The 22732-nt window shown below is 40.9% G+C and overlaps 1 protein-coding gene across 2 annotated transcripts in view; it reads right to left on the minus strand.

The window, feature by feature from the left end:
- The window catches only part of CFAP45 (cilia and flagella associated protein 45), a 613456-nt gene that overhangs the window by 369311 nt on the left and 221413 nt on the right, over positions 1 to 22732 (minus strand). For both annotated transcript variants that reach the window (XM_044078323.1, XM_044078324.1), the window contains exon 6: positions 4773 to 4951. In XM_044078323.1, the coding sequence (XP_043934258.1) occupies positions 4773 to 4951 (179 nt within the window). The remainder of the gene's footprint in view (positions 1 to 4772; positions 4952 to 22732) is intronic.

Consider the following 22732-nt stretch of genomic DNA (forward strand, 5'->3'; position numbering starts at 1 on the left):
ACCACATAGTAAATTTTTGTTTCAGGTGACATCTGGGAGTTTATCTACTCTTTCCATGAACACAGTAAACTGTACCTGGCCTGTCTTTATGTGAAAAGGGTTTATTTCAGTACCGATATTTGCAGACTAATTCTCAAGTGTGTCTTGAAGTAGACAAACTGATATTAGGTGATTCAGCACCCACAGTTTTAAATCTTTTATGAAGGAAGTGGGGTGGGAGGTACAACAGCTGCATAAGGATTTTTTTATTACCTGTGCTTGCAGTTTAATTCAATGATATTTACTGTTGATAGAATTATCTAAAATCAGAAAGTTGCACAAATGCCAGGGGGATTATAAACCAAGTGACCCCAGCTGAAGTAGCAGCTCAGGCACCTGTTGGAGCTGGGGGGGGGGGGGCAGAGGAATGTTAAGACTTAGTCTGCTCGCCTCTCTTCCAAGAGAGAAATGAAGGTGTGTGCTTGACATATCATGACTGAATTCCCAGGGATACATACAGTTGCTTGTCCACAAGGAGGACAAATACAACTGATCATTTCAAACAAAGAGGTACAAATGCATTATGAAGGCCGATGCATACTAACTCTTTGAATGTTATTTAGCATGAGCAGAAGAGTAGGGCTGAACACAAAAATCCCATCCTGTAATGCATAAATGATGGCTCCCACTCTTCGTTTACTTTCACCCAAAGGGAACAAACTGCCTTAAGAGTTCTCACCCCAAGGAAAGAATGAGTTCACAGGATAACCAGGTAGTCAGGCTTGATGATCAGTTAGGGTTTGGGCCAAACATAGAGCAAAAAATGTTGTACAGATTCACACAAATTATACAAGCATGCTACAAGATACTCATTCTGATGTGTGTATGTGGCACTCTACTTCAGAATCTCTTATCTGTGATGTGGTAACCACTACTGCAAGATTACCTGGTACAGAGCTAACAGTAAGAATCGACAAAAGATAATTGAGACAACACTATGCAAACACATCAAAATGAATCCAATAACATTCCAGAAGGATAAATACCATCAAATAGTTACAGCAGTTCCATTGTCTTACTCAGAGCACAATATTGGTAATACATCATGTGACTTGAGGCAACTAAATACTGTGACGGATAAAGAAGAATATGAGCATCCCTATCCCAAGCAGTCCGGAGGATGGACCAGTGTCCGGTAAACAATATGATTCTTCCACTTCACAACCATGGAAACAGTTAGGTTATAGATCAGCATTTGAGGTAAAAGAGGAAAATTCAGTCTGGTCTTGAAGTCTTATCCACATTCACATATGCAGAAGGAGACATTTCTGCACTGGTCAAAGTTAAAGACCTTGGAGGTATCACATAAGGAAGAAGCGTAGAACTATCCAAGGGTTAAGACTGAATGACCTTAGACAATGCTTAGAAATTAATATGGTCTCCTGAGGCCAGTAATGATGGTATTTTAAGACTTGGTCCTCAAAACATCCCCAAAAATGTCTCGGACTTCTTGGGCTTTGCATATGAAGAAATGGCACATAGAGTTGGACTAGGTCTGCAGAAGTCTCTGGAATCCAAAGACAGGGGTAGGATGTGCAGTCCTGCATACAATGACTCCTCTTCATCTTCTGCTTTTCTTTGGTTGGGATGACAGAGGATGTAGACCTTGTCTTTAGTAAAGGAACAAGAAAATATTAAGCTAAGCCTAGCTCCTTATTTATTCAGTTATTTATTGTTGGTTAACCAGCTAAACTTACTGAGTGTAATGCCTCTTTACTGAGGCAGCTAAAGAAAACTATTTGTTTAAATGGCTCAGTCACTGTCACATAGCTTACAGGTTAAGGGAATCAAACCTAGGATTAGATGATGAAGCATGTTAGCAACTTTTAGCCGCAATCCTTTTTGCTAGGTGGCCATGTTATTTCAAGATGTTTACAAGACAAGCTTTCAGCTGAGAAATGATAGTTTTATATTATAAATCTCTGATTAAGTGACCACATAGTAAATTTTTGTTTCAGGTGACATCTGGGAGTTTATCTACTCTTTCCATGAACACAGTAAACTGTACCTGGCCTGTCTTTATGTGAAAAGGGTTTATTTCAGTACCCGATATTTGCAGACTAATTCTCAAGTGTGTCTTGAAGTAGACAAACTGATATTAGGTGATTCAGCACCCACAGTTTTAAATCTTTTATGAAGGAAGTGGGGTGGGAGGTACAACAGCTGCATAAGGATTTTTTTATTACCTGTGCTTGCAGTTTAATTCAATGATATTTACTGTTGATAGAATTATCTAAAATCAGAAAGTTGCACAAATGCCAGGGGGATTATAAACCAAGTGACCCCAGCTGAAGTAGCAGCTCAGGCACCTGTTGGAGCTGGGGGGGGGGGGCAGAGGAATGTTAAGACTTAGTCTGCTCGCCTCTCTTCCAAGAGAGAAATGAAGGTGTGTGCTTGACATATCATGACTGAATTCCCAGGGATACATACAGTTGCTTGTCCACAAGGAGGACAAATACAACTGATCATTTCAAACAAAGAGGTACAAATGCATTATGAAGGCCGATGCATACCAACTCTTTGAATGTTATTTAGCATGAGCAGAAGAGTAGGGCTGAACACAAAAATCCCATCCTGTAATGCATAAATGATGGCTCCCACTCTTCGTTTACTTTCACCCAAAGGGAACAAACTGCCTTAAGAGTTCTCACCCCAGGGAAAGAATGAGTTCACAGGATAACCAGGTAGTCAGGCTTGATGATCAGTTAGGGTTTGGGCCAAACATAGAGCAAAAAATGTTGTACAGATTCACACAAATTATACAAGCATGCTACAAGATACTCATTCTGATGTGTGTATGTGGCACTCTACTTCAGAATCTCTTATCTGTGATGTGGTAACCACTACTGCAAGATTACCTGGTACAGAGCTAACAGTAAGAATCGACAAAAGATAATTGAGACAACACTATGCAAACACATCAAAATGAATCCAATAACATTCCAGAAGGATAAATACCATCAAATAGTTAAATAAAGGGAGAAATATGAAAGGTGTTGTTTGAAAGTTGTGGCAACCCATACAGTGTGCCTGGCACTATATAAGCACTACCTTTCCTGAAACTGTAGGTACTACAGAGCCAGTTCTAGAAGGATACAGCTCATTTTCAGCATCTATTGCAGGGAAAAATATTTACTTCTTGCATTGAGAAATGCAAAATAAAGAACAAAATTAGGATAAAAGACATATGATACTCTGTAGTAGCAGAATTACATCAAAGTTCCAAGTTATGAACAAATGTTAACTACAGAGCATAGTGATGTTATAATATTCAAAAGTGATGAAAAAAGAAATATGCCATATGCTGTGATGATATTCTGTAAAAAAATATGCCATATGCTGTGATGATATTCTGTAAAAACACATGGAACGTACATGGCTGTAACTGTAAAAAGCTTAGGAATGGTGAAGATGAAGAATCTACATTAGAGATGGATACACATCAGACAAGCATGCCTCTTATGGAGGTATTAGGTCAGACATTGCAAAGGTGAAGAATAAAAATAAATGTTTCTAGTACAGAAATAGGACAGACAAGTGTTATTGTGATGGAAGATCTAATTGCACAGGTGAGAAGAATAGAGAAATGTATTTTCTGCTTCACTCTGAGAATGGATTAATAAAAGGATACGATACTAGGTAAAGAGGAAAGGGAGGAGCTCAAAAACGGAACTTGATTTTAGTTACAGATACAGATCCGGGTGCACTTAATGTCTTACATGCTTTCTGTCTACTCTTTAGCCAAAGAAAGATAAAGCTTGGCATAGACACAGTGGATGTTTGCTCCACAGACTTCAAAGTACAACGGCAAAGGTAGATACTGTACAGTTTTCATGTATATGTGTGGGCAGAGTAAGAAACTCAGGTTTCTGTTGAAAGCTGTTCTTTGATGAGTTTTGTCATTTAATTGTTTTTTAGCAATGTGTACTATACAAAACCAATCAAACACTGCACTACTATGTTTTTGGCAGAACAGTTCTGTACAAACATGACATCTATCAACATGTCCATACTATGCAATGGCAAAAATAAAACTGATAACTGGAGCTGTCTGGCATTAGTTGACATAGTACAATCACTACTGACCAGAAAACAAAACCACAGCACATCTTACTCTCCCTTGTTGGTCAACAGAGGATGAAGAATTGCAAAAAACTATTCTTAGACCTATGTTTTCATCACTAAGCTAAGGCATGATAGTTGGTGAAGTCCTAGCTTCTGACATAAGTAAGATATTGCATTGCCATGACATTAGGCCTGTAAATCGCCTCACTTGTTTTCTCTTCTTCATTTAGTCACTTGGTTTATTCTAACAGTACTCAGTAGAAGGCTAGCAGTGTGACAGTAATAAATATGGATGTTGTCAGTGTACAAGTACGGAGGCCATATCCTCAATAGCATAATTCCTCTGTTGCCTTAGCTCCTGGATTTATTTTTACATTGACCCGGAGGATATTTCACCTACCACTGATCCCCATCCTGTATTGCAATATCTCAGTAATATACTGTAGAATAATTTAAGCACATTTTGCTTTCTTTTCCTACAGAGATTCAGCCTGCCTATAGCTTCCATTATTGACCTTTTAGTGCTATTGAGTCATATTCATTCATTGAAACTTTTATTGCTGTTGAGTCATATTTGTTTTTGAACCTTTTAGTGCTGTTGAGTCATATTCACTGCTACACTTGTTTATTTTGCAGTTATAGTCACATTTACTACATATCACTCCTACCTGATTCTCTCCTGTTTCCTCATTTCCTCAATCTGCTCCTGCATTACCAGAGCTCGCTGCCTTTCAACTTCCATCATTTCATCTAATCGCTTCTCCTCCTCTTGCATCTCCTTGAGTATTTGCTGTTTTTCCAGGATCTGGGCATCACGGATGGCATGACATTTGGAGCTCAGCATAGCCTAAAAGTAGAGACATATGCATTAATGAATTTCTCATTTGTAAAAAAAAAATACTTCTGTTTCATATGACGTGTTCATCATATGTATATGTATATGCAATATCCTAACAAGTTATATACACACATTAAGGAATGCTGAGACTAATGTTTCTTATTGTTCTATCCTAAAAGTGCTCAGGTGAAAGCAATGTCTCTAATACTGTGGGCCATATAACTCTTACAACAAAACTGCAGAACATCTCACGTCTTTAGGTATGGAGCAAGATAGCTAACAGGTTCTGGAATTTTAAACCCGTCACATTCATGGTCCTTTACAAGATATAAAACCAAGGTTCATAGGTCAGCACATACTTGAGCTATGGAAAAAGGGTCCACTTGCAAAGTAAACCTCAACTAGTATTGCCAATAAGTCTAAACAGTAGGGAAAGATAGTTAAGATAATATTTCTAAAATATTCAACCAATGTTCTTCTTGGGTAACAAGAGGTTTCCTAAATTTATGGTAGAGCTTTAATGTTTGCACAATTCTATTGTTAGAAGACAAAATAATTACTAGAGATCTGAAAATTCAAGAATATTGAGAATTATGACCAGGGCTAAGATCATAACCAACATATGTGTTGGAATCATGGATACCAAGAAATTAAGTGCAAAGCTGAAGATTTGAATCTTGACATCCATTTCAAGAACACAATGAGTTGGTTATGATCAATAAGACCCAATTAAAATTCTTTGCACTGCATACAGCTTTATCTGCTACAACCAGTTGCAGAAAAAGGTATATGAGAGGGAGGTGTTTTACCTGTGTTTAAAGTGTTTGAAAGCAGATAAAACACATTGCACCCACACAGACAGCAAGCAAAAATGAAGTGAGTCTTTTTGAAGATCAAGAAGATTTAAAAGCTGTTAGTCACTTCATTCTTCCAGACTTTTTGTTTATAAATGTGCCAGTGTGAAGTATCTAACAGCTTCTAAAGCTGCCTTCTGCTGCTGTTCTTTGTTGGCTGACACTCTACATTGTTAATCCCTAGCATGGCACCCAATCTTTTAACAGTGCTTAGGGGTGCTCAACAAATCTTAAGTACCTTTCTGATGTCAGAAAGGTGCTTAACAAGCTTACCTTTTTTACATTTTTTGGAATGTTATATACACACATTAAGGAGTGCTGAAACTAATGTTTCTCATTGTTCTATCCTTAACGTGCTCAGGTGAAAGAAGTGTTTCTAATATTGTGGGACATATAACTCTTACAACTCAACTGCAGAACACCTCACCTTTTCAGGTATGCATTCTATATACTACACAGAGTATTATGAGCGGCTCACTAATCATAACCTGCTTATTATATGTTCAAGACATGGATGTCAAGAAATTCACCTCAAGAGCATTATCTACTGCATGTACTACTGGTTACAGAAAAAAAAGTGCAAAGTGTTTTACCAGCTTTCAACACCACAAAGCACTTAGCGAGTGCTGCCAGAATTATAGTGTGGCTCAGTTTATGTTTGCACTTACCTTCCATGCCTCTCAATTGTCAAGATTTTCCCAGAATGTTCAGATTTTTACCTCATATGTTTGGCCTGTTCCTCATAATATGCGTGGTTTTCTAACAAATCACTGAGGACTGAAGTCACTAAATAATGACACACGTTTGAATTTCAGACTTCTTATTCATGAGAAAACGAAGGCAAACATAAATTGTTTTATTCTAGCAACTTTCTAGGTTTATAAGACAAAGTCAGGGACCCAGTACCAGCACAGACAGTAGGGAGAAAGAAATCAGTGTTGTCGTTTGATGGTCAGTACTGACAGATTTGACTGCCTAGAGTGAGAATCGATCCTAGCAAGTTAAGCAAGAGGTGCTTAACATTTGTTAAGATATGGTCTGGCATTATAGTAGCACTTAACTGCAGATCAGAGTATAATCACTGTGCTCCATGTGCTACGTAATTGTTATGTATAATGTTGGACAATGGTGAATAGTATAGCAATTAGATATTTACACTCCTATGAAAATTTAATTTAAAAAGATACCTAATATAACATGAAACCAAAGTATATCAGAATATAAAAATGCAATCAGGCCCATAATGGCCAGTAATGGTGCACAAGTTAAGGCTGCGAGCTGTAGTTTCTGTAGTGCAGAGTTTGATTCCTACAGCCCTCATTTGAATACTGTGACCTTGAGTAAGTCACTTTACCAGATATTGCTCCCAGGTTCCCCTGAATAGAGACTGTGTGTTCAGTGAGCCATCCAGGTTAACAAGTAAGTATTGTTACTCATAGAGAAAGGCACAGCAGTGCAAGTTAGTACATCAGCCCACCCAAGGGCCACAGAAATACAACCTTTATTACACTGCAGCACACAGCAGTGCTTATAGACAGTGATGTAGGCATCTAGTAATAACATCCAATAACACCTCTCCTTTTCTTCAGATGTTTTACATTTAGAATACTGTTTGGATTCTATGCCACTGTCCATCCAGTGAATATTCCTCTGCAATGTCCATTAAGTATTTATAGAGGAAGCGTTCTGGCATTCCTGTCTCACATTCATGATCTAGGCATTGCTTTTGATAATAGACTGACACTGAAAGGCATGTGTGAGTGGTCATCGAAACATTACTTACATCTGAAGAATGCAGTGCAGATCAGACACTCTCCTTTATCACCAGACCCTGTAACAGTGATATAAGGTCTAGTGTTTTTTCCTTTGACTACTACATTCTTCTCCATCTAGGGCTTTTTGATGGTGAACTAGCTTGCCTGCCTGCAATAGGTACAATACTCTGCAGATAGGATTTTGACTGGTGCTCCTAGGATGTGTCATATTACATCTGTGCTGCATGATCTGTGCTCACTGACAGTTGCAGATTTTTTTTAACAACGTTGGGTGTCAAATCCTTGAAATTTTAATTAACAACGACAATATGAATATTGACATTATCAGCAAGAAACTAGATACTTCCTAACCCTGCTGCTTACCTCGCAAAAACCCTTTCTGTAACACTACCACTAATCAAGACAGCTCACACACATCCATATATATACACACACGCACACACACACACACACACACACACACACACACACACAAGAACTAATACACTTGTACTAAATTACAGGTATGGTCATACTTAACCCAAACCTAACCCACCTACAGTCACAAAAAACACTCCTCTCCCCTAATGCCAAAACCTTTAGAATATCTAAAGGTTTTGGCATTAATTTCCCAAACCTACACTTACCTTTTCTGCAAGCATTCAATATTCCATTCATTTGAAATCCAAAATAAGCACTTGAATGACTATATAGGATTACTGGCAGTAACTAAAAATATAAGGCTAATATCTCTAAAAAGTACAGATGTTAAGTTATATTTACCCATAACAGTATATGTTAGAATTTTTCACTGCTGCAGTAGTCTATGAGTGTATCCTGCCAAGGATACAGCTACCTGTCAGCTTCTAAAACCTTTCATCATCTTCCACACGGTCACTCTGGCTGCTTTTAAGTTAGACCCTTTTTGAAGGGAGCTATATAAGTAATCATAGTAAATAAAAAATCTTCAGGACTTTCTTGCCCCTAACCAGTGGGAACTCATCTGAAAGTTAAACACGATATAAACAAGAAAACCCAACTTTACATACCACTAGAACAATATACAACAACTAGGGAGAGTGGGAGGGTACAGTTATTACAGCAGTGAAGAATGTGAACATCTACTGTTATCTGTAAGCAGAAGCTATCCAGCTGTATTATGTTCATCCTTCTGACTGCTGCAGTAGCCTAAGAGTAGAATACTACTGCTTATCCACCATGGCAGGAGGAAGAACAGGGATCCAAGAACCCCTGGAGAATGCGTTTAGCAAAACCTGCTCTGGACCTGGAAAAGAAATCCAATTTGTAGTGCTTTGTAAATGGATGATTAGAGGACTAAGTTGCCGCCTCTAGAATACTTCCAGCCTTTCCATAATGCCATCATGAAGCTAAGGCCTTAGTAGAGTATGCCTTTACTCTGTCTGGAATGGATATGTCATGGTGAGAGTGACAAAACACAACAGCAGAGGACAGCTACCTGGGACTAACCTAGACAATGGTTCACCTTTTTCAGTCCTGTAATACAAAATAAATAGCTGGTTAGCTTTCCTGAAGGACAGATCTATAAAGGCAGTTACCTGAGTTGTCTGTGCTCATCCAGATTATGTCAAATATTTTCTTCCTTGTTTTAGGCTCTTGATAATAAACAGGGAGATTGACAGCTTGATTCAATGTGAACTCTGACACAACCTTAGGCAAGAAAGAGGGATTTGTGCATAAAGTGACCTTGTCTTTAAGAAATAACAGTAAGGGTTCTTCTGCCATGAGAGCTTGCAACTCAGATATGTTTCTTACAGATCTCAGAGCACTAAGGAAATCGGTTGTCCAAGTGATGAACCTCAAGTCAACCAGAGAAGCAGGTTAAAAAGGTGTCATAGTCAATTTCTCCTGCACAAAATTGACATTCCCAAAAAGAAGGAACCTGTTTATGAGGAGAACTGAGGTATACAACTCCTTTTAGAAACTGTTTCACTATAAACAGTGAGGAAATAGTGTGCACTGTGGGCAGACATGCTGAAATAGCCACTATATACTGACTTCAAAGATGGCTGCACACTGATCAACAGCTTAACTTCAGCTCTCCCAATGAAAACAAAAACTGAGAAACAACAACCAGTGATATTGTCACCTACTGTTATGGTAAGTTCAGTTTACACAACTGTACTGTGTTCATCACATTGATCACTGCTGCAGTAGTCCTCAGTCATATGGGTAGATGACCTTAGCTAACAACATTTGGGAGGTGAAATGAGAGGAGTCCAGGAACTCCTGGAGAATGTTCCTAGAAAAAAGCCTGATATGGAAATACAGATGGAACCAAGCTTATACTGCTTTGTAAAAATATGTACAGTGGACCAAGTAGCAGCTTCTAGAATATTTCTAGAATCCAACCCTTTCAAAAAAGCCATATATGAAGCCAAGGTTCTCGTAGAGTGTGTCTTGACCCTGCCTGGAATAGTTTTGTTATGGTGAGTATAACAAAGGTAATAGCATTAGACAACCATTTAGAAAGAGTCTGTTTTGACAAACGGTTGTCCCTTCTTACCATCACAAGAAATGAACAATTGATTCAAAGATCTGAAAGATTTAGTTCTGTCAAGATAGTACCTGAGTTGTCTGTGGATATCCAAAGTACAAAGTATCCTTTCTCCCTCATTTTTAGGTTCAGGAGAGAAAACTGGGAGACAGAAGGTTTGGCTTAAAGTATATATCACTTTAGGCATAAAAGAAGGATTAGTTCTCAATGAAACCCTATCCCTATGGGAAAACGGATACAGTTGACTAACCATAAGAGCTTGCAACTCAAATACGATTCTTACAGAGATCAGAGAAATCAGTAAAACTGTTTTTCATGTTAAAACCTCAAGTCAGTCAGATTAGCTGATTCAAATGGAGCAAGTGTTAGCATCCATAACACAACATTAAGATCCCAAGGAGGGGCCACCAGTATTTCTGGAGACTTATGCAAAGCCCCTATGAAGAACATTTTGACATGAAACTGCAGTGAAAGACAAGGATCCATGGGTGTCAGACATGCTGAAATGACTGATAAATGAACCATGACAGATGAATAAGAAAGGCCATAGGATAGCAATTCATACACATATACAATCAGACAAACAATTAGCCCTGAATGAGTTCTGGGTTCTGGCTATATTGTTGGCACCAACTAGGAAACCTTTTCCATTTGCTAATACATGATTTTCTAGTAACAGGCTTTGTTGCCTCCATTAGTACATGCAGCACATCCTCAGTAAATAGGAGCCTAAAAGGAATTATGACCCCAGTCATCCAGGCAGTGAGTTGAAGATGAGTGATACTAGGGTTTATCAAACATCCCTGTTCTTGAGTGAGTAGATTCAGTCTGTGAGAAAGCTTGTGATAACTGTCCCTGGCCATTTCCAAACTAAGGGAGAACCATGTTTGCCTGAGCCAGAAGGGAGTCACCACAATGATCTAGTTATTAGTGGGAAGCGTAGAAAAGCATATAGGAACACTTCTGTCCAAAGAAAAGGCATCTGCCTTCGAGGCCTTCTTCCATGGAGTCCTAGAACAAAAACTTACTAGTTGATTGTTCAGAGAGGAGGCAAAGAAGTCTACTTAAGAAACTCCCACAGATGGATCAAACCTTGGAAGGCCACCATTTATCTAGTTTCCCTTTGTGAAAGCCTGCCCTGTTCCTGCTCAGCTTGTTTACCACACGATTTGGCAAAAGGTAGGATGCCTGTAGAGTGAGATGCTGTAAAGCTATATCCCAAGCTAACATCTAAATATAGATCTATTTTTCCTGTGGAAGAAAACCTCTTTGAACTGAAGTGTCTAGTTGACATTCCAGAAACACAATCCTATGTGAGGGAGTCAGGAAAGGCTTTGGAATGTTCTCTTGAAATTCCAGCATGTGTAACAGATCTCTCACTGAAAAGAGTGATTCCTAACACTTTGAAAACGACTCTGCAAAGATAAGATAGTTATCTAAACATGGAAAAACATGGGTATCGTGTAGCTTGCAATGAGCTGTATCCATAGTTAGACAATTTGTGAACGCTCTTGGTGCAGTGGCTAGTCCAAAGGGCAGATAAATGATAACACAAAACCTTAAGAAACATCTGAAATCTGGATGAATTGGGATGTGATAAGCATCTTTAAGTCTAGTGTTACTGGGAAACTTTAAAGAGCAAGAAGAGGTAACAAGTCGTGAAGTGACACCATTTTGAATTTGGGCACTATCACAAATAGGTTTAGAAAAGAAATATCCAGAACTGGTCTCCAAGCATTTCCTTTCTTTGGCACTAGGAACACCCTTTAATAAAAATGCTTCCTCACCTGAGAAGGCGGCACTGGTTCTATCAATCCTTGTGACAGTATGTGATGAAGAACAGGTAGGGAAAAAAACAGTCTGATCTGGAGGATGAGGAATGGCTCCTTGAAAATAAGGAATTTCCCCCTACTGCTATCTGTAATGTTGATGAATTATTTTCAGAACAGATTTGTCTGAAACAGTATGTTGCCAGAGGGGAAAAAAAAAACAGAGATTCAGACTTTCTGGAAGAAGAAAAAAAGGGCCAGGGTTGGAGGGGGTCACAAGGTCTCTCGAATAGTCATTCAAACTTGTTGGACTATTGTTGGTTTTGGGAAGTTCAAGATTTCTTTTAGGGAAGTAACCATTTCTTCTTAAAAAGTCTGTTTACCTGAAGTTTGTTGAGACTGTTTATTCTGCTTTTTCCAAAACTGGATAAGGAGAAAAAAAATCCCTTAGACAATTTTGAAAAGGAAGGCTGAAAAATCTTAAGAGTTTCCCTGGATTAGCTTGACCCTTTTATCACACTTTTTGATGATCTCTGCAGCAGAGGCCAACCACTAAATCTCTATCCAGGGGAGAATTTAAAATATCATTTTTAACATCATGTAGAAGGTTCTGAGAATGCAGCCATGCAAACCTTCTTAAAATAGTACCAATGGCCATAGCTCTGGACGAAGTATCAACAGAGCCATACACACACTGCAAGCAATGGGTAGTGACCTGTGTAATAGAATAAACTAAGTTATTTAAAACAGATTTTCCTCAAAAGAAGAAACTGCAGAAAAAAAATCCTCTTGCTTTCACAATTTGTCAGAAAAAGAAGTTCTGTACTTACCATAACATTCCATCTGTGTTGTCCATTTTCATTCTTCCTCAGCTGTTGGGTCTGGATCCAATCCTTGGATATGACTCGGCTGGTACACCAAAAAGCTCTCGAGCTGCTTCCTTACCCATAATGCATCAATAACTAACATTCCTCAGATCTTGTTTGCTGTTTTACATAAAGTAGAAAGAACTACTGTAAAACTCCTAACAGAATAAGCCATATCTGGAGCTCAACATGAAAGAGAGTGGTGTCCTTATACTCTCTTGTTCTTCCAGAAATTCATTGTGAAAAAGGTTGGGGGTTGAGAAAGAATGAAAATGGACAACGCAGAAGGAACATTATGGTAAGCACATAACTTCATTATCTGATGTTGTCCATTTTCATTCTATCCTCTACAGTTGGTCCCCACCTACCTAAATTCACAGGTGGACTTTAAGGAAAGATATCCCTGAGCAGAGTTGAGCCAAAGGCCACTCTTCCCCTCGAGATCAGATTTAGTTTGTAATGAGTAATAAAGGTGTGAGGATTGGCCCAAGTTGCAGCTGCACATATGTCGTTAATGGAAGCCCTAGATAGGAACACTGAAGAAGTTGCCATGGACCTAGCTGAATGAGCTCTTAGAGGTTTTGATAAGGATAAACCCAATTTGTTGCAGATAAATGATATGCAATTCATCAGCCATCTAGCTAAAGTTACCTTTGCAACTGACTTTTCCAATTTAGAATCTGCAAAGGACACAAATAATCGATCTGTCTTTCTAATATCTTTCATTCTATATAGGTAAAAACGTAATTGTCTGTGGATAGCCAAGAAATGTAACACATATTCACCTTTGTTTGCAGATTTAGGAAAAAAGACTGGCAGGTTAATGGACTGGTTAATATTGGATTCTGACAATACCTTAGGAAAGAAAGAAGCATTGGTATGTAATCTTACTCTACCCTTATGAAAAATCAAGTAAGGAGATTTAGAGGACAATGCTTAAAGTTCTGAAATTCTTCTAGCAGAGGTAATGGCCACTAGAAAGATAATTTTTCAGGTCAGGAATTCAGGCTTTAGCAGGATCACATTTAGCTGCTGATTCAAAGGGAGAAGAAATTAAAGCCTGCAGCACCAAATTTAAATCCCACGGTGGAGTAGGATCTTTATGTGGAGGTCTCAGCAGTTGGGTGCCTCTCAAAATGGTTTTACAAAGTTTAGATGAAGACAAAGAATGGTTCTTAAATCCAGTATGAAAATTAGAAATTGCTGCTAACTAAACTCTAATTGTCGAAAACTAGATCCCTCATTAAAAATTGTTGCCAAAAATTCAAGAACACTTACTTCAGAGGCTGAGAAAGAGACAATGTCTTTCTGCTCTGCCCCAAAAAATTAACCTTTTCCATTTCCTTCTGTAAAGTTTTCTTGTAGAAGCCTTATGGGCAGATAAAAGTATGTGACAAATGGGGGGGAAGACAGCATCACTTGTCTGGCTATTAAAGGAATTGGAGAAACTATGCTGTTAGCTTGAGGTATGAGATATCTGGATAAATTATGCCTGTTGGGTGAGACAGAAGGTCTAGAATCAGATCCAGAATCTAAGGTGGGTAAAGTAGATGAGGCCAAAGGAAGGGGAACCAAATCTGTTGAGGCCAGTAAGGTGCAATGAGAATGACCTTGCTCTTCAACTGGGCATCTTTCTGTAGGAATTTGGGAATTACGGAAGTTGGGGGTAGGCATAGGGAAGACTGGGAGGCCAATCATGGAGTAGAGCATCCCTTGGTGATTCCCAGTGGTGGGATCAAAACAAAAAAGTTGCTGCACTTGTTGTTTAGGGGAGATGCAAAAAGATTGCAGCAAGACTGGCCCCACTGATGGAAAATCATATCTGTCACTTACCTGTTGACAGACTACTCATGAGGTAGTAGAATGGACCTGCTCAGTTTGTCTGCTATCACAGTGGACTTCCCCGAAATGTGCATTGCTGTCAGAAAGCCATTGGAAGAAATTTGCCATTGCCACACTGAGGGCTTCTTGACACAAGGGGTAAGACCTGGATGTCTTTACAATCACTGTTGCAGTATTCTTAACATATTGGATTCCCTGCCATGGAAGCCTAATGTCTGTCCTGTCTACCAAAGACTCCTGTTGCATTAAAGGTACGCCGAACATCACCCAAATGGTCCTTGCATAGCATAGGGCATAAATGTGACATTCAGGACTTCCATAGTTAGAACTTCTTTGCCGCCAGTCTGAACGTATCTTTTCATCAGTCTGTTTAACTGCATCTATTTTCTGCCAGTTGAACACATGTGCATTCTCCAGCGATTACCTACGTCTGTTTGCTGACTTCTTTGCAGTTGCCTTATTGTTTTTTTTCTTGTCTTGTTTTGTGCTTCTTGGGGTTAATGTCATCCAGGATGGGTAAATGCCAGTGTGGGAGACAGCTCACCCAAAAAGACTACCATGATAAGTGTCTTTTTTGTCTAGGAGCTTCTCATGACCATATATCTTGTTCAATTTGTCAGGCATTTATCCCAAAAACCATTCACAGTAGACTTTCTTTGTATTTTGAGAACCAGAGTCTTAAGCTTCTCACTAAAGATACAGTGGAAGGAATCTCCCACCCCAAAGGTCAGCTGTTAGGGAAGATGAAGATGAAAAAGGTTCTGCTGTCCAGTCTCTGCCACGTGTTTCTCCTGAGGTCATTACAAACCCAGAGGCTCACCAGGCTGTTTTGTTGGCTTTCTCTACCTTGACCATGTTGGAAGATGGTGAGGATCTGGCTGGCAGGACATCCAAACAGGCTTTGCAGGCATCCATCTCAGACGTTCAGGGGGAACCACTGCTGATTTTTCCAAAGGGCCTAGGGGAGTCCTCCATTTTTAGTTGGAGAAGAAGTTCCTGCTATGGTTCTTGACTGTCATCCTAGGTCTGAGCCTTCTCAGTTTTTGAAGGGTACGTTCCCTTAAAAATGAAACAAAAACTTAAACTTGTTTCTTCTACTCCTAGAGATCCACAAAGCGAATGTCAGGCCTTTACTCAGGGGCTATTTACTTCTTTGATGTCCTTAAACCCTCTTCAAGGGGGTCCTCTACTCCCCTTGAAAAGCCTAGAGAACAGGATTCTTCTGAGGATGAGTTGGATTCTGGTGATGAATCTCAGACTTATTCTGTTCAAATTCCTTCTCCTTTAGGCTATGGGTCAGAGAAGGAGAAATCTATGAGTTCTGATGCTCCTTTTGAGGAAATTGTCTTTGAGGACACACTCTCTAGGATGATGGATTTTTTAAGTGGGATTCTGCTCAGGTTTCTGATATCCATAAGAGGTACTCAGTATTGCTGCAGTTGGAATCTTCTAAGCCTACAGCTATTCCACCTGTTTTGGCTGCTCTGCTGGATGCTTTTTCTAATGCCTCTCATGTACCTGATTCTCTGCCCCCTGCTCCCAAAAAACTTGACAGGTCTTATAGGGTGCCTGAGGATTGTTATTTTTATACAAATGTCCTGCTGCTGACCCCTTTGATAAGCCATCTCAGTTGCTTCCTTTGCACAAGTTATTGCCCTATGACAAGGCTAGCAGAGTTATGGAAAGGCTGGGTAAGAAGGTTTATACTTCTGCTACCCTAGCTTTTAGTGCTATTAATTATCAGACCCATATGTCTTGGTATATGTTGGCTCTTCTTTCTCAGGCCTGTCAACTTATCTCTGATTTACAGACTCTGAGCTTAAAACGTCTGTTCTTTCCTTGCTAGGGACTTCCTCTCAAGTCATTCATCATTCTTTTAAGTGCAGTTATGATGCAGTAGATGCCTCTTCTAGGGCTGCTGATTTTGGTTCAGTGATGAGGAGGTATTCTTGGCTTAGACTTCAACCTCTACCTGAAGATATTAAGTTGATGGATGCTCCTCTGGATTCTAAGCTTTTGTTTTGGGGAGCTGCTGCTGGTTTGTTTAAATCCCTTCAGGATAAGGGTAAGGCGTAACAGGAGCTTAAACATGTGTTTTTTTCTCCTGTGCCTAAATGTCAGAGAAACTACCCCGCTAAGCCTGCCTTTGTTCGTAGGCAATCCATTCCTTCTACTAAAGGTAAGAAGAGTGACAGAAGGGCTCCTCCTGCTAAGGCTCCTCAGTTTTCAGGGACTCTGAAGCCTTCCTTTCCAAACAAACCAGGTGCTGTATGACTAGCCATCCCTTTCCAGCCATACTCCTCTTTCTTTTTGCCTCTCTCTCTCTTCCTGTTTGGCTTCAGATCCCTCAGGATTCTTGAGTTCTGTTAATCATTCATCAGGGGTAGTACATGGTGTGGAAATCCCATCCTCCTATTATATGTATTCCTCAGCCTCTTCTGGAACAACTTCCTTTTTTCCCAGAGGTTCTTCACAATCTCTTGACTCAGGGCACTATCCAAGAGGTGCCAGTATCCCCAAAGGGGGAAAGGGTTCTACTCCAGACTGTTTCTAGTGCCCAGGAAAGAGGGAACTTTGAGACCTATTCTAGACCTCTGTCATCTAAACAGTTTTCTAAAAGTGCCTTTCTTTCAGATGTTGTCCCTTCAGATTATGTTTCCTCTCTTGCTTTGCTCCCTCAGGCCTATATGGTGTCTCTGTATCTCAAGGATGCTTAACTCCATATTCCAGATCATCCTCTTTTAAGGAAGTGTTTGCATTTCTCTGTTGCTTCCTGGCATTTTCAGTTCTCTGCTTTGTTCTTTGGCCTTTCTACTGTCCTAAGGGTGTTCGCCAAATGCCTTGCTCATGTGATTCCTTTTTGCAGGTTTCAAGGGATCCAAATATTTCCTTACTTGGATGACCTGTTGATTCAGGCGTCTTCTCCAGAAACCCTTTTGCAAAATCTTCATTTTGCTGTTTTCTTTCTTCAGAACCTGTGTTCACTATAAATTTCAAAAAGTCCTCTCTGACTCCTTCTCAGGATCATGTTTTTCTGGGTTGCAGGATTCAGGTGGTGCTTGCTTTCCTGCCCCCTCCAAAGGCCTTAACTCTCATTTCTTTGTTTCACACTCTTCTTACACTGTCTTCCATTACCACCAGGGAGTTTCTGAGAGCTCTGGGTTTCATGGCATCCACCATTCCGATGCTCCCCCTGGCCAAACTTCACATGAGAAAGTTTCATTGTTTTCCAAAGTCAGTGTGGCTTCAACATGCAAATCCTCTAGATTTTGTAGATCCACTTCTTTTTTGTCTCGGGAACTTCTCTAGTGGATTCAGCAGTTGTCTCTGAATCCAAGGATCCCTTTTCATCCCCCTTCCCTCTCAGGAATTGTTCACAGATGCTTCAGACATGGGTTGGGGGGTGACATTTGGCCCCCTAAAAGTTCAGGGTGAATGGTCACCTTGTCAGCAGAAGGACATATCAGTGTCAAAAGAGATGAGAGCTATTCTGCTGATTATTCAGGTCTTTCATCTTCTTTTTTTCTCCAGGACCTCTCAAGCTGTTCACAGACAAGTTATCTGGTATATCAACAAACAGGAAAGAATGAGATCTTATCTTCTTTGCCAGTTGGCACTTCTAGTATTGGATCTTGCTGTCAAGTATCAAGTGACTACAGGCAGTTTATATCCCTTCCAGTCAGAACATTGTGGCAGGCACTCTGAGCAGGTCCTTAACTGAGTCCCATGAATGGATGCTTCACAGGGATGTGCTTCTGGACATTCTCCACCAATGGGGTACTCCTCAAGTGGATCTTTTTGCCTCCCCTCATCGTTCTCTATTTTGTGCCAGAGTCCCAGGTCCTCTGGTGTGGAAGGTGGATGCCCTCTCGTTACTTGGACGGGGATGTTTCTTTATTCATTCCCTCCCTTCCCCTCATTCCAAAAGTCCTGTTCAAAATTCAACAGGATGCTCCGGAAATCTTGTTGGTGACTCCCTTGTAACAGCACTGGTTCCCTCCTCTTCTGCATTTCATCACAAGTAACCTCACAGGGTGGATCTACTCACAGAAGACAAGGGATGTCTCATCCATCCCCACCTGTCCATGCTTCTACTGACACTGTGGGTGACAGGATTTTGACTACTCATAGACACCTTTTTTTCTGAGGATGTGCTGCAAGTCCTGCAGGAGGCCAGGAAACCTACTACTAGGAAATCCTACTTATCCAAATGGAAGAATTTGGTGTCTCTCTTGTAACCTGGACCCACTTACTGTGGATGTTCCTTTGGTTTTCTCTTATTTGTGCGAGTTGCTCAATGCTGGGTTGGCCTATTCTTCTATTAAGGCCCACTTATCAGCTCTCTCTGCTTGTCTGCTTTTTCTCCTCCTTTAGCTTCTATATTTGGGGTAAAACAATTTCTTAAAAGCGTCCTTAATATTAAACCTCTCAGGAAGCCTGTTCCACCTCCCTGGGATCTTAATTTTATTTTGGAGAACTTGACTCAGGCTCCATTTGAACCTGCTGCTTCAGCTTCCTTGCAACATTGTTCCTGGAATACTGTTCTTTTGTTAGCTCTTACTTCCACCAGGTCTGCTGTGTCTGAGTTACAGGCCCTTATGGCTTGCCCTCCTTTTTTGATCTTTCATGAGCACAAATTGTCCTTGTGCACTAATCCTTCTTTTATGGCTCAGGTGGTTAATGAGCTATCACTGAATAAATCTACTAATCTGCCTACTTTTCCCCTCTTGCAAACTGACAGTGAGAGGGTGCTGCATACTTTGGACGTGCATAGGCAACTCAGAGTTTACTTGGATAAGACTAAGGCTATTAGAAAATCTAATCAGTTATTTGTTTCTTTTTGCCCTAGATCTTTGGGACTTGATGTATCCAAGCAAAGTATTTCTTCTTGGATTTCTAAGGCTATTTTTTTGTTACACCTTTCATGGCAAGAGCCTTCTCTCTTCAGTCAATGCTCATTCTACTAGAGCTGTGGCTTCTTCTGGTGATTTTTTCAAGGGCTTAGATGCTAATTCTATTCCTGAAGCAGCAACCTGGACTTCTGTGCATACCTTTACCAAGCAATACAAGTTGAATCGTATCGCTATAGCTAGGGCTGGTTTTGCTAGTGCCATTCTTCATGGCTGTTATGGGACTCTTCTGCTCCTTCCCCCTCTCTAGTTTCCTCTTGAGCTTTTGCACTCTCCCATATGTTGAGAATATTGCAGCAGTGATTGTAAGGACATAGTACAGTTGTGTAAAATCTTACCATAATGGTAGATGCCTGCTCCCACCCTCCATTGCCCAAGTCCTTTGCCTTTCTGGATGTACAGGTTACCTCTTGGGTTCTTTGGACTGGTTTTCCCCCTGGGGCAATCAGTTCTGACTATGATAAGCCAGAATGTCACTTTTATGCCCTATGCTATGCAAGGAGCATTTGGGTGACATTTGGCGTACCTTTAAAGCAACAGGAGTCTTTGACAGACTGTCTGGACATCGGGTTTCCATGGCAGGGAATCTCATATGTTAAGAGTACTGCAGCAATGAAGACAAGGACATCTACTTTTCATAGGTTCATAGGTGTGTACTAGGCTAATGGCCCTGGAGCCTTTACAAGCCTAGCCCATAGGATTACCCTGGCATCGTGCCACCCGACCTTAGTTCCCAGTGCCTCTGTCAAGTAGAGCCACTGGAGTGATCCTCTGGGTGAATTTTCTTTTTCCCATCCACTCATCAAGATTTCTCTTGAAGAGGGTCGGTGAGGTGCTCTGTTTGATATGTATGGGAAGTCTATTCTATAGCATGGGCAGTCTCTGGGTTCTGAACCTGTCCCTCCAGCATGTTCTGTTGATTGTAGTAATGAGGCAGAGGTCTCTGGAGCATGTGGTGTGGAGGGATTGGGATTTCTTTATATGTAGCATTGTTAACAGAGCTGGGTCTGGCATGGCTTTGTAAGTCAAGCAGAGATCACCTCTAATTAGGTGATAAGAGACATAGAATAGTTGGAGTTTTTTGAGTCTGTCCATATAGGACAAGTGTTTAAGGCCTAGGATCCTCTTTGTGAGGTACTTTTGTGGCGTCTCCAGTTGTTGTAGGTATCTAGTGAGGTACATGCCAAATGGGGCATTGTACTCGATGAGTGGCCTAATGAGGGAAGAGTAGAGGGAGACAATGACCTCTTTCTTCATGGATGCAAAACCCCTAGTAATGAGATGTGCCAAATAGAAGGACTTTCTAACCACAGGGGCAACATGGTGGTCAGACGAGAGGCTGCTGTCAACCTGTGTTCCCAGATCTCTTATAATGCCTTCTGTGTTCAGTGGACTACCATTGATGTAGTAATTCATGTGAACCAGGTTTTTCCCAAAGGAGATGACGACACATTTTTTGGCATTGAGCCATGGTTCTGACACCAGTCGTTGGTCTCAGTGAGGCCTTTCTGTAGGATGTCAGCATCACTTGGGAAGTTAATAATAGCTCCCAACCTGCAATCGTCTGCGAACTTTGTCAGCCAGAGTCCCTTCGTGTTGGCCTGGACTTCAGAGAAGTAGATACCAAACAGGAGAGGACCCAGGACCGAACCTTGTGGGACACCACTCATGACTGTTTGGCAATCTGACTTGGAATCAGCTACTTCCACACTGTGGGTTCTACCTGTGAGCCAATTTGCAACTCACCTAGTGATATACGGGTTGATGTCTAGCTTAGTGAGTTTTTCTATGATTCCTGAGTGGAGTATGGTATCAAAGGCCTTGGGCAGATCAAGGTAGGCTGTATGAACTACCTTGCCTTCATCCACAGCTCTGGTGACTGTCTCAAAGAAATCCACCAGGTTGAGTAGGCATGATCTTCTTCTTCATCTTTTCCTGGTTAGGGGTTGCCAAAGCAGATCACCTGTCTGCTCATGATTGGCAGTGGAGTTTTACAGTGTTGAGTTGCCAGCCCGGTAGCCAACCTTACACAGAAGACACACACATGCACGCACTCATGACTAGGGCCAATTTAGAGTGTCCAATCCACCTACAGCATGTCTTTGGGATGTGGGAGGAAACCCACATGACCACAGGGAGGACATGCAGACTCCGCACAGAAGGCACCCCAGCCAAGGATTGAACTTGGAGAACCTCTTGCTGTGAGGTGGCAATGCTAACCGCTGCACCACAGCGGCCGCCTAAGTAGGCATGATCTACCCTTAACAAAACCAAATGGTACGGGATCCATATAGCTTTGCATATCAGACTCATCAGGCTAATGGGGCAATAGTTCCCAGGGACTGTAATCGGTCCTCCTTTGTGGAGAGGGATGACTGTATCAGTGTGCCATTCGGTAGGGACAAAGCCTGAGGTGAGGCTGTGATTGAACAGGGCACACAGGTGAGGTTGCCAGTTCACTCTGTAGTTCATGCAGAACACAGCCAGGGATATTGTCAGGTCCCATAGAAGCTGTATTCTTGGCCTTGGACAGTGCTGTTTTAACCTGTACAGAAGTAATTCTGGGTGACTGGCAAACTACTGGTATTATGATTGGTCCTTTGGGGGTAGAGGGTAAAGTTGGCACTGAATCTGTCAGCTAGTATATTGGTAATATCTGTTGGCTCGGTATATGAGGTACCATTGTACAGTAGCTCAAAGCAAATCTGGGTATTGCCGTGGAGATTCTTTAGATAACTATAGAAGGCCTTGTGGTTGTCTTTACTATCTGCTGCAATCCTGTTTTCATAGCTAGCTTTAGAGGATTTGATGAGGGATCTCAACTTTTTAAGGGAGTTTTTCCAGTCTTGAGACTTTACCTTATTCTGTATCAGTTTCCTCCTTCTGTTGTAGAGTTTGTTTATGGCAGGGGACCACCAGAATGGCTTCCTTTTTTCGGAGGAGAGCATCTTGGTTCTATTGGGTACGGCGAGATCCATGCATTTGTGTACGTGTTCGTACAGTGCATTGGTGTATGATTCGGCAGTCATGCAACTATTGTCCATTTGCATGGGTGCCGTGAAGTTAGCCACCTCTGTTTTTAGGAGCTCAAATTTAGCTTTGGAGAAGTTTTTCATGGTGGTTACCTCTGTGGGGGTGGGAGGGATGTGTATTTCCAAGGTGATTAGTTTATGGTCAGATATAACCAGGGAGGAGCTGACTATTGGTGTAGCCCAACGGTTGCTCCTGTTAGTAATGACCAGTTCAGGAATGTTGCTAC

This window comes from Protopterus annectens, chromosome 7.part0 (assembly GCF_019279795.1).
Source record: "Protopterus annectens isolate FY-2018-M chromosome 7.part0, PAN1.0, whole genome shotgun sequence".
NCBI lineage: Eukaryota > Metazoa > Chordata > Ceratodontiformes > Protopteridae > Protopterus > Protopterus annectens.